Below are 12,211 nucleotides of genomic sequence, written 5' to 3'. Positions count from 1 at the left end.
ACCTCCAGAGACCCCTTCACCTCTATTCCATTCTGTATCCTTTGCAACTATCCCAGCTTGAGGACCTCCTATTGATTTGTTTTGGTGTCATTCCATGACTGTTGGCCATGCAGGACAATTAAACTGACTCTGTGAAGGTACTGGCTACATTACCAGTCCTCAATTTCATTTTGGAATCTTGGAGATTTAAGTCCCAGAATGACAAGCACATAGAATCACCGTGACTCTACCTCCTCAATGTCCCATCCCCACTCCCCAAACTTATCCTTCACTGTTCTTAGAGGAGGTCCCTTCCACTGCCTCCTCCTATACCATCTTCCCTTTTCCTGTCAGAGCTATTTCTTCTAGTGTTATCTGCTTTCTCTGCCTGGCTTCCAGCATGAAGAACAGGGTGGAGAAATTCTCTATCCCATCTCTGCTACTTCATCTCTAGGGTGGTAAATGCTAGTCTTTCGGGGCAACTGACTTGGCATTTCAAAATGAAAGGGGGAGAAGTAGGGGAAAGATTCCACAATGAAATTATATTAACTTAAGATTCAGACCACAACTGCAGAGAACATCTGTTTTGAAGTCTGGTGTTGTCTTTGTAACCCAAGAGAAAAGCGGGTAAGATCAGAGGAAGGCCTTAGCCTTGCACCAGATGAACCACCTGCAGCCTGCGGAGGGGGCTGGGATTCTGCTGGGGTGTGGAGCTCCTCACTAGGAGCCTGGTTCTCTGCTTCTGCTATGTTATTAAAGAACACTGGTTCTCCTGCCATCTGTGTTAATGCAATCGTCCTTCTACCTCCTCAAGAGGCCAATTTAGGACAACTTAAATTGGAATCCAAATTACATGATCCCCAAAGTCTCCCAGGGTAGGCTGCATTCTGCATTATCCAGGCAGGAGGGAGCAACAATCCGGGGAAATACGCTCAGTCTGCTTTAAGGAAGCAAACTGACTCTGGGTGTGGAGGAAGCCTCAGAGCCCTGTAGCCTTGACTGGCAGCTCCTCACCTCTTTCTGTGTGAGCAGAGTCTGATTTGCTGCAAGACGAATACATGATGTCTAAACTGGTGGATTTTAAAATGTCGCTTGGTCTGTGGATTAGGCCAATCCATCCCACATTGTTGGGGCTGCAGATGCAGCTGAATGGTTCATAATTACAGTCTAAAGAAACTGCAGACAGCAATAGAGCCAACCCAGACCCTTTTTCTCCTTACAGCCCATGCCAAGCTGTCTCCCACAGGGAATGCTAGTGTGGTTATCCTGCAATGTACTTGCCCAGACAACACATCCAGTGCAGACAAGATTGTTAGATTTCTAGAAACTAAGTCTGATCATCTCCCTGTTCCTGTGTACACTGTATCCTGCTTCAGGTCTCAAGAGTGTCTGGTAACAGACCGAGCTGAATGGCAGTGACGTCCCTTGCAAATATGATATCTGTAAATGCAAGGAGACGCCACGGAGAGCACTGCAATCAGGGATCCTGTCCTAGTACTGACACTGCCTTTTTCAGGCTGTGTGGCTTTGGATAGAATGAGTTACTCTTTCAAACTAATTTTTTCCCTCTGGTCAATAGGAGGGCTGGACTTGACTATCTCTAAGAGACTCCCACCTAGCTCTCACAAGTGACAAAGACAAGATCTTAAGTTCTGCCTCCAAAGAGGCACCACAAACGTCATCTTCCTTCTGAATTTTGAACTCCAGTTTTTCTGTGACAAAATACAAATAGGTGAAGAGGATTAAGAGGTACAAACTTCCAGTTATAAAATAAATGTCATGAGGATGTAATGTACAGTATATGGAACATAGTCAATAAGATTGTAATAACTTTGCATGGTGACAGATGGTAACTAGACTTATGGTGGTGATCATTCTGTAATGTATAAAAATATTGAATCACTCTGATGTACACCTGAAACTAATAGGATATTGTATATCAATTATACTGCAATAAAAAATAAGGACAAATCTGCAATTTTTTCTCTAATCAGGGAGTGCTGGAATTTCTCAAGTGAGGCGGAAGCTGGGCAGGTACCCAAATCAGGAACTGAGCAAGGGGCTTGGAGAGATTTCTAAATTAAACACGATCCTTTTCTCTATCTCTCCCTGGAGACAATTTAGGTAAATAGAGGGTCCAACTTAACTCTGCAAAGGGGATGGCCATACAGAAGAGATTTAACGTGATTTCTTGAGTATCCTACCTTAGACTAGATCTTAATAGCTCCAGCAACGATTTCGAGCACTTTTTCTACCTAGACACTGTGCTAAATGCTTTGCATGCGTTATCTCAGTCCTCCAAACAGCCTTAAAAGGTGGGTGCTGTTATCATCCCTTCTTTAAACATGGAGGTTCAGGATTGTTTAAGTGACTTACGTGTAGTAATTTAGCTGGTTAGTTGATAGAGCTAGAATTTGAACCTAAGTCTTATACCAGAGCAGACCCTACTCACTCTCATCTTTGTTTTAGTATGGAGAGCTCTTCCGGGGCAAACAGGCCCCCTAGCCCTCCCTCTCTCTGCCCTCCCACGCCTCCCACTCCCCGGCTAACTGCAGCTCCTCTTATCGCTCATTGTTTATTGTACCTTCTAAACAATAGCTAATGAGGTTGTATTACATGGTAGGGAGAGCCAGGGGTGATTTTATTCCCTGAAAACAGAGATGAGGTTGTGACACAAAAAGGTTAAGTGGCTCTGGTGAGGTCACAGAGCCAGTCTGCAGTCAGCGACAGCACAGTTCTGAGTCCCCCACTTGGGTTCTTGAACGGACCCTAAGGCCTTTTGGCATCAGAGTTTAATTAAGAGAGTTTTCATTTTCCTTTCGATCTCCAATTTCCCATTTTATTGCTGCTTGATAATGGTAGATATCGAAGCCCCAGGCATTTTTCTTCCCCAGTGTGCTTTTTAATGACTCAACTTATCACACAGAAACCACTTGCTGTAGAGTTAAGCTTTAGAGGCCTGTTTCTGTGTGTGACAGGGACTGTTGCCTTTTCTCAGAGAAAAACAACCACAAATGCAACTCAGACAGGTTGTTAATTGAGCACTTTTTTTTTTAAAATCTTACATTTAAACCAGTAAATCAACATCTGTGAGTCATAAACTTGTTCTGCATCAGCCGTTAGTGGTCTGAATGTTTTTGCACCTACCTCCAATAAAGCATATTTTAGCTTAAAACTCAGGGATTCTTTGGTTTGTTGAAGTCCAAGATTCAGGAAATAGACAACTTATTCTAGCACACTTATGGAGAGGGAGGACTTATGGAGAAGGAGGACTTCTATGGTTGTTTGAAATTAGGTGTATTTTTATATTTCTTTTTTATTGAGGTTGGGATGGAGTGGAGGGAGAAGTGTAACAGAGAAAGTTTATGTTTTTTACATACTCCATGTGTTTGAGGGAATTCTTGTAAAAATGTGACTATTTTCTTAATATCATTAACGTCTAGCTCCACACTCCTGTCCCCCAACGCCTGCAGCCTTTTTTTTGACACTTCTTGACATGATGTTCCTAGTTTAAGGAGCTTCAGTACTTGCTAGATGTAATTCTCTAAGTCTTAAGAATGTTTAAAAATACAATTCTGTTTTCTCCCAAGTACAGGAGGAGCAGACTGCTGTATTTCAAGCAAAGCAAAAGGGTATTTCCTTGGTTGATTTTTCTTGAATGCCTTAAACATCAAATATAGTCTTGAAACAACTTGCCCAAGTGGATGGAAGGCAAGACTTGGCTGATCTTGTTTTGCTAGTGGGGAAACCGAGGCACAACCGAGCCACTGAAACTCAGTGGACGTGAGTGCTGGGAAATAGAGGTTCTGCTCTGCCATGCGGGACAAAGGGCAGACTTAGAGGCACAGTGGCTGACATTTTTTAGTTCATCTTTACAAGCCATAGCATATGAAACTCACTTAACCTTTGAATTAGAAAGAGTTGGCAAAGTAGAAGCCCATAGTGACCAGAAAGTTGATAGTTCATTATTCAATACATATTTACTGAGCATCTGCAATGTGTCAGGCACTGGGCTAGGCATTGTTTTTTTAGGACATGGTAAGATAGAAATGTCATCTAATGTTCATAAGAACATTTAGAAAAATCTACTTGGGTTCTAAAAAGAATAAAAATTTCATTTATCAAAATTGATTAGATTAATCAAGTGTGATACTTACAGGCCTGATTGGATTACTAATATCCCAAATATGTAAAAATATTTTAACTTTTCCATATTAGTCTTCCTTGTCCTAAGATAAGTCTCAACCAGATCCTAGGTTAGATGTATAACTTCTGATAACATCAATATTTATAATCAGCCTCATGTTGAAGTAACTTTCCTGGAGTCTAGGGTGGTCCCGGGCTATCTCCCCAACCCTCCCGTTTTACCCAGTCCTATTCCTTGATTTGGACATTCAAATGTTTTGAGCTTCTGTGCTTCAGGACTGGGTGAGAAAAGTATGATTGACAAATTGAGTTGTCATTGTTGAAGAACTGAAGGAACAAACTCTCCCATTATTAGAGTGGAAAGTGTTTATGGTTTAATCATGGTGGGTTCTTTTAGTGTCTAATTTTGGGGGGTGTTAGGAGCAGTGTTTAGGCTAGCCTGGGGAAGAAAGCTGAGGATCCAACTGGGGAAGAGAGAAAGGACTTGCTGTGAGGAAGCTGTGTTTGAAAATAGACAAGTACTCACACTTGGATTAAAAAATACCAGCATTTTCTTAAGACAATATCAATAAAACAAAATCCTCCAAAGCAACTCTTGATTTGCTCAGTTCTTTCGTTGATGTATTCATAGGGGTAAGGCAGGATTGGTTCAAGATCCTTTTCTTTGCTGTTCATTTAGATGTGTAAATGTACAATTCATTCATCAGCTGTTTCCTCAAGCTTTTTCCAGGATCTGAAGTGTCTGTTCGTGTCATCTGGAAGCCAGCATTGTTTTCTCGTAACTTTTGGAAACACAGCTGGATTACAGCAATCCTTCAAAAATTAGAATTATCACATACAAATATTTTCCTCTGGTCACTGAAGGAGGGGCATAATCTGAAGTTTGAACCAGGACTCTGAGAGTTATTTTCTATTCCTGGCTCCTTCCCTCATTTGCTGTGAGAAACCTGCAAGTTACTAATGCTTCAAGGAGACAAAACTGGGATTAGATGAAGGTAAGCAAGTGTATTAAAACTAATCAGAGGCAGAGGTTACAGATACAGGCAAGTGGTGGGAGTTCAACATATCCTTAGTAATCAGGAAACAGTATTAAAAATAGCTCTCTCTGAGGTTGTTCAGAACAATTTATGTTTAATCTGTTAATCAAAGATAGATCTCACTGCCTGGCTCTAGCTATACATATGTGTGTCCATGTATTATGTACTTCTACATCTACTGGTTTATTTGTTAATTAGAACCAACCGTCTCCATTTATGATAACCAATGTATCAGTGGCAAATCATTAATTATTTGGGATCAATTTGTGGTATCTGAAGTGTCTGGAGTTCCCAAATGGAACAGGTGCTGTGCATTGTGATTCTGTCATGGCTGCAAAAGATGTACTCCAGAAATTCCAAACCACATAGCTTCTGCATCACTTTTTTGTGGTGTTGGTAGTAGGGTTGTCAGCTTTATCTAGTAGGGGAGAGTCTGTGAAGGAAAACACAAAACTTTGACCAATGGTGACATAATCAGAGGAACAGAATAATAGCTTCCCCTTCCACCCAACCACTGCTGTATGAAAGCCCACAACTCGGTTCTAGTTTGGGGTCCCTGTTCTCCACTTTCTCAATAATACAGAAGAATTTGGGTCTTTGTTTTGGAGTCTCCAGTAGGCTGCTTTGGGCATGATCCTTATCAAGGGCGGTGAAACAAGATTTCTGCTCATAAATGCTGCCTCGTCTTTTCTTAAGGATTACACGGGTGGGCTCAGAAAAACCGAAGGCTCCTCCAGAAACAGCCCAGATTCCTGACTCACTAACCGGCTAGAGTCCAATATTCATAAAGCCCTTTGAGGACACTGGCTCACGAATCCCCTGCGCCTGCTCGCACGCACGCCCCTTCGTCCGCATGCCTCACGTCCTGTGTGTCAGTCTTTGTGAATGAATGATGTACACGCACTTGAAAAACTATGCTGCTCCTGGGAGCGGGGCAGGAGCGGGTGACCAAGTCCTCAAGAATGCGTGGAGAATCAGACGGACTTTCCCGAAATGGTCGAGGCGGCCTCTGCACCCAGCCTGCTCGTTCGCTCTGGGCCCTTCCCGCCTGTGCAGCGGGCTCTGCGTCCCGCCGGCTCCACGCATTGCTCCTCGGCGGCCCGGCGGCAGGGCCTCGCGGGGAGCGGGCGACCGTGGCCACGGAGCTCCGCCCGGCCTTCCTTTCGTTTTGGGCCACCGTCGGCGATTGGCCGCGGGTCCTGGGCCCGGCCCCCAGACCGCCCCCGCCCCTCGCTGCCCCCGCCCCTCGCTCCCCCCTGCAGAGATCCTGGGGGATGGGGGGGTGTTGGGCGCGCAGACCCAGCGGCCGAGGCTCGGCGCCGCGAGAAACGCCCTAAAGAGGGGAGGAGAGCGTGCGAGGGAGAGAGGGAGGGAGAGAGCGGCCCCGGAGAGCGAGACTGAGCTGAAGCAGCCTGCCGGCGGAGAGGAGGGAGCGGGGCGAAGACGAGAAGGAGGGAGCGGGGCGAGGCGAAGGCGAGGCTGGGACCCGGGGCGCGCGCACTTTTCCGCAAAGTGCCAACTTCCCCGGAGAGAGTACCGGGCACGCACCTTTTGGACGCGGGGGAAAGTCAGCGGAAATTTGAGATTTTAGGGAAGAAAGTCGGATTCCCCCGTCCCATTTTCCCCGTTACTAATCCCCATTAAAAAGAAAAAAAAACAAGAATAACAGCAAACTTGCTATAATCCTGTCTGTCCCCCACTCCTGGCACCATGAAGGCGGCCGTCGATCTCAAACCGACTCTCACCATCATCAAGACGGAAAAAGTCGATCTGGAGCTTTTCCCCTCCCCGGGTGAGTGGTGACTGCCTAGGCCCCCACCCTAGCTCTTCGCCAGAGGCCGGTGGTCCCCTCTCCCCTCCTTCGCTGTTCCCTTCCAGGCAGTGCGTTTTCTGCCTGAGCTGGGAGATGCTGCTGGCAGCTGGAGAGAGGTAGAGACAAGGAGGGAGGACTGTTGGTGGCCCAAGACCCTTGTTTGGGGGTGGTATTTATTTTCACAGCTGTTTTTGTGAGTAGTGGGGAAAAGCTTATAGACTGTCCAGCATCCCTATTCCTGCTTTTTTATTTTTCCAAATGAGCGAGAACCTTCTGGCCTTATTCCTTAATGTTAGGGGGGATGGACACTGCTCAGAGGACATCATTCCCCGTCCCTGCATCCCCTAGAACTGGAGCTGGGTGGAGGGCCCTGGGCAGTAAGAGCCGAAACAGAGTCTAACTGGCTGGCTTTCAAGCACATTTTCAAATGTCTTGCCTCCTGAGCTCCCCTGTCACATGTCCCCTTGCTATCTAGCTCTCTTTTCTGGGTTGAGGGCAAGGAAATGGGAGGAGAACTGAAATTATCGTCTTAACTTGGGGAAATATCCCGATTTTATTCATGCAGGTTACTCAGTTTACCCATCTTTCTAATCTGCCACAAATTTGTCCTCTGGTACCCAAGATCTGTTAGAAGAGGGAGAACATCCCAACACCAGACGTGACTTTGGGTCTTTGGTTGGTGTGGTTATCCAGCTCTTTGATTTGAAGGATTTGAAGAAGAAAGGTATAGGAAAGAAATTTCTTTTTGTCTTAGACACAGATTTTGGTGTTAAGCAGTTTAATGGAGTCTGGCCCTTCAGAATTCCTGGAATAAATACAGTTTGAGAGGAAAAGATGCTTTCTTTTAGGATAGGGAACTGCCAGTTATCCTTAGAGATTAGTGATTTTGGAGATAAAGGTATAGAAAGATGTAGAGGGAACGTGATTTCTAGAAAATAATTAATTGTAGTAACATGCCGCTCTGTTGTGTCCAATTATCAATAAGTTTAGCTGCTGTTCTCTGTGGTTGACACTTCTTTGCCTCCGCCATAATTAGTTGCTTATTTAACCCTTTCTTAATCTGCTTAAACTTTCAAGACAAGCCAAACTGATGTTTTGTCATTTGGAGAAACTTCAAAAATGTTAATAAAGAGACTTGGTCATGTCCTCTCCTCTTAGAGCCCCTAACATTCAACCCCGGTATTGCTGTGTACAAAGAAGGCTGAGCTTGTTTGTTGTCACAAGGATGACGATGGTGATGGTCAGAGCACTGCTGAGATCAGCTAGAACTGTGGAGATAATTCAGGCGCTTACAGCTACAATGCAGAAATGATGTTGCTATGATGGTTGTGTTTGGGGGTTCAAGGAAGCCAGAATAAATTCTGTTTGTCACAGTTGATTTAAACCGTATATCAAAGGAGTGAAAGGATAGGTCCCAGCAAAGATATAAACTCGACTAATAGGTCCTTTCCCTAAGAATGGCTTGTTTATATGTGTGTTTATGGGGAAGAGACAGATCTGATCATCTGGGAAATATCGTGTAGATATGTCAGTCCGCGTACCTACAGTGGATCTTGTGTGCTGGGAATGAAAAAGACCCTCTGGCAACGCATGTTTTAGATCACAGTAAACAGCTGAAGCAATTTTTTTCTGTAATTTAATATTAAATATTAGAGATTTTAGTATATGGTGGTGTTATTTCGGTTATTGATAAAAATAAACTGTGGACGAGTAACTTTTCTTAGCTTTCCCATCTGTAAAATGGGGACTGTAAGGCCTAATGGTCAACATCCTTTATGATAAGCGTCTTTACAATGCCTTTCTTTTTCAAAAAAGATTTACAAGCCAGTGATCGGGTTTTGTAAGCAACCTTCCATACAACAAAATTTCAACTGGTAAAAAAAATTGGGCAGTCTTTTGCCATTCATTGTAGTGAGATTTGATTTCTGGCACTATCTTGGGGAAAATCAAGAGAGAAACTTGCAAATATAAATAGAATATAACAAATAAGTTTTAGTTAATTTTTTTCTGGATATTTAGTAGCAGACATGTGAATATTATACCTATACTTCGAAGAGGGAAATAGAGGCATGGAGAAGGTAAGTCACTTACCTAAGAATATCTTGTGAGCCAGCTGCTGAAGTAATATTAACCTGTGTTTCTTGCTTCTCAGTGTATGTTGCCTTGAGTAATACTGCAAGTTACCTTTGAAAAGCTCAGCAAAGAAACTTCAGTTGAGACTTAAACTTGCAGGTGCAAGGATGGAAGAAACACTGCCTGCTTTTGATAATGGGAGGAGAAGACACTGTCTAAGTGGGGATTTGCGTTGCCCATCAGACCATATAGGACATGTGTTTAAAGTTTAACTTCTCACAGCATGGCTTTGTGTCTACAGCTGTGACTTAAATATTTGTCAGAATGATTCTTTGGGTTGTTTAGTTTCTTATGTGTGGAGACAAGTAGTTTGGGATCTTATCTGGTTTAAATAATTAAACCAGGACCCCCACCCCCACCCCCCCAATAAGTGAGAGCCAAAGAAAGGCAGTAGGGAGGCGGGTGTCGAAACAGGAGTCCTGGGTGATTTGCTTGTCTTTGTGGCTAGGACCAGACCAGGGACCTTTGTTCCCTTTTATTCTGGATTGAGAGCTCACAGGATTTTTGATAGCTTTAAGTTCCAAATTAACATATACTTTAAAATAACATTGGAATTGAGTTTTCCTTGTAAGTGTAACGTTGGATATACCACTTTGGTTGCAATGTGTGGTTGCAAGGTTTTCAGATCTTAAATAGGTTAAAACAAACAAAGCCATTGAGTATCCATGGAGTTCCCTCCTGGTGTGGAGCTTGCTGAGAAGGGGTGGAGGCTGGGTGCCAAAGCAAACACATTCCCAAGCCACTTAATTTTTCCTCTTCTTCCTCACGCCACCTTCTTGGTGAGGTGAGCATAATGCCCAGAGGAGATCGGGAGTTCTATCTCTGGATGTTTACTCTTTTACAAGAGTAAAAGGATCAGCCCCGCTCCTACCCCAGCAGAGGATGTCCATCCATTGGAGACCTGTACTGTCCTCAGAGGCAGGAAGAAGCTTTGTCCTTCTCCCAGTCCCTTTCGTCAGTCTTTGTATCTTCATCAGTGTAGACAAGAAAGAAGGGTAGAGCTGCCCAGGCTATTAGGATCGCTCGTTCACTGTGTTCCTAGACCCCCATGGACCACACTCCATTAGTGACTAAAGAGCCCAGTGGTTCAGAGCAAGGACTCTGGAGCCAGCCTGTCTGGGTTTGAATCCCAGCTCTGCCACTTACTAGCTGTGTGATTTTGGACAAATTACTTAATCTCTCTGCGCTCCAGCTCCTGCTTCTGTAAAATGAGTGTAATAATCATTCTACCCCATAGGGTTGACGTGAGAATTAAATCTATTAAGGTGTGCAAAATCTTAAAATTCAGTGCTGACCCATAATAAATTCTGTTTAGCAGTTAACTAGAAAACAAGTCAACAAAAAATGACCCTGACCAGTGTAGAATTTTCAGGGGCCCTTGAAATGTTTAACGGGAGCTACTGCTGTATTATCTGTAAATTATGATTATACAGATTATCTGCTGTAAATCTCTTATTTGAGAGGGAAAGAAGAGTAAGGTTAGGGAATTTTTTCACCTGCTTATCTGAGCTCTTATGCCCATGAGCTGCATTCTGTGCTCCAGACAGCAAACGCAATGAGCCAGGTAACTTTCAGAGTGTTCAAGTAGCTCCAGGTTCTGACTGTCAGAGTTAAAGGCATAGGGATCAGTCAGTGACTTTGGGTGATGGAGGTTGTCAGTGCTACCTCAGAGCCAGAAGGCCACCAAGACTAGGGGCAAGGAGGACATTTGCAGGCTTGATGGAAAAGTAGAGTTTTTCAATTGTGCAGAGTTGAGAAATGCATCATGTCCAGTTATTATAAAGTATCTCACATTTTATTTATTTATTTGGTTGGCAGAGCTTGCATTCCTAGCATTTTTGGTTGGTTTGTATTGCTGTTTTTTGTCTGTGTAACTTTTTTCTTTCTTAAAGAGACCAGACCACCCTGTAGGAGGATCACCTTCCTCTAGGAGACAAACCAGCCCGTGGTCAACCTCCCAGAGCCCAGCTTGCTCTGGGCTCTGTCAAAATCTGTGCAAAACCCGGAGCTGGTTAGTCTAGGTCAGGATTTTTCAGGAAAGCGAGGCTCCCTATTTCAAAGAGTACAGATAACTCTACAGTGGCTACAGCGACAGTGTAATTACAGATGTCTCTCTGGTTTGCGAAATGAATAACCCATGACTATGGTGGCATTCCGTGAGCTTGCACTGAAAGTAGATCCTTGCCATTCAGAAGTCATAGGGATATTTCTGAAACACTTATGGAGCGTGCATTATGTGCCAGACCCTGTCACATAAAAAAGCACTTTTACGCTTCACACTAACTCTGCGGTGTGGGGAGGTATTAATTTATCCTTTTTTCAGATGAGGAAAATGATATTCAGAGAGATGCATGATCTGCCCAAGGCTACACTGTTAGAAGCTTACACAGTGATGAGCTGTTGCGGGCATTTTATCCCTAAAATAAAAGCACCATGTTATTCACAGAAACTCTGGAAATTAAGAGAGGGGCGTAAGAGAAGACAGAGATGGTCGGTACTCTGGGGGTTCAGGAGGTGCAGGGACTCCCTGCCATCCTGCAGGACTCTTCTGAGCTTGGGGAAAGGGCCTGTTCCATGGGCTGTCTCCATGTGTGGCAGCCCAGATGTGTTGCTTTAGGAAGATGCTTGAAGGTACAAGCAACACTTGCCTCAGATCACCCAGCAGAGAACCAGGGTTCTTGTTTTTGCAATGTCTTCCAGAGGTACCTTGCTCTCTCTCAGGTGGGGAGGTGATTATGTGACCACTTCCAAGGTCACATCCTTCCCCGAGCCTCCTATTCTGCCTCATTTACCTCTTTTGTCGTGGACACTGCTCTACATATAATCTCACTCACAATCTGAGTGACGAGAGACACAGATCAGCAACTAGTTCATTTTCTTAATACAGTTGTAGTTTAATTTTCCTGCAAAGAGGCCATATGTACCTACATTTGCTGTCTACACCGGAGATAAGTTTTATTTATTTTTTGTCTAAAATTCAGTGTTTTCAAGTCTGTTTCACGGGTCAGGGCACATTGTTTGTAGTTATTCTGGCACAAGGAGGGAAGGCGAATCCTAGATTCTACCTGTGGACCTGCCAGCCCTCCACAGCCCATGGCTAATA

General features: G+C 44.1%; 1 protein-coding gene across 4 annotated transcripts in view; it reads left to right on the top strand.

The window, feature by feature from the left end:
• ETS1 (ETS proto-oncogene 1, transcription factor) overlaps window positions 1–12,211 on the top strand; it is a 126,025-nt gene that overhangs the window by 53,966 nt on the left and 59,848 nt on the right. The window contains exon 1 of one of the 4 annotated variants that reach the window (XM_014793728.2): window positions 6,474–6,954. The exons of 2 other annotated variants lie outside the window; for them this stretch is intronic. In XM_014793728.2, coding sequence (XP_014649214.1) covers window positions 6,873–6,954 — 82 coding nt within the window. In that variant the 5' untranslated portion in view covers window positions 6,474–6,872. Of the gene's footprint in view, window positions 1–6,473; window positions 6,955–12,211 lie in introns of those variants that run through there. One more of the 4 variants, XM_004438456.3, reaches the window with a different exon arrangement.

Source organism: Ceratotherium simum, chromosome 7 (assembly GCF_057802395.1).
Source record: "Ceratotherium simum simum isolate JZ-2026a chromosome 7, ASM5780239v1, whole genome shotgun sequence".
NCBI classification, from domain to species: domain Eukaryota; kingdom Metazoa; phylum Chordata; class Mammalia; order Perissodactyla; family Rhinocerotidae; genus Ceratotherium; species Ceratotherium simum.
Note: the sequence above shows the minus strand (reverse complement) of the source record. Positions and strands in the feature narration are given on the sequence as shown.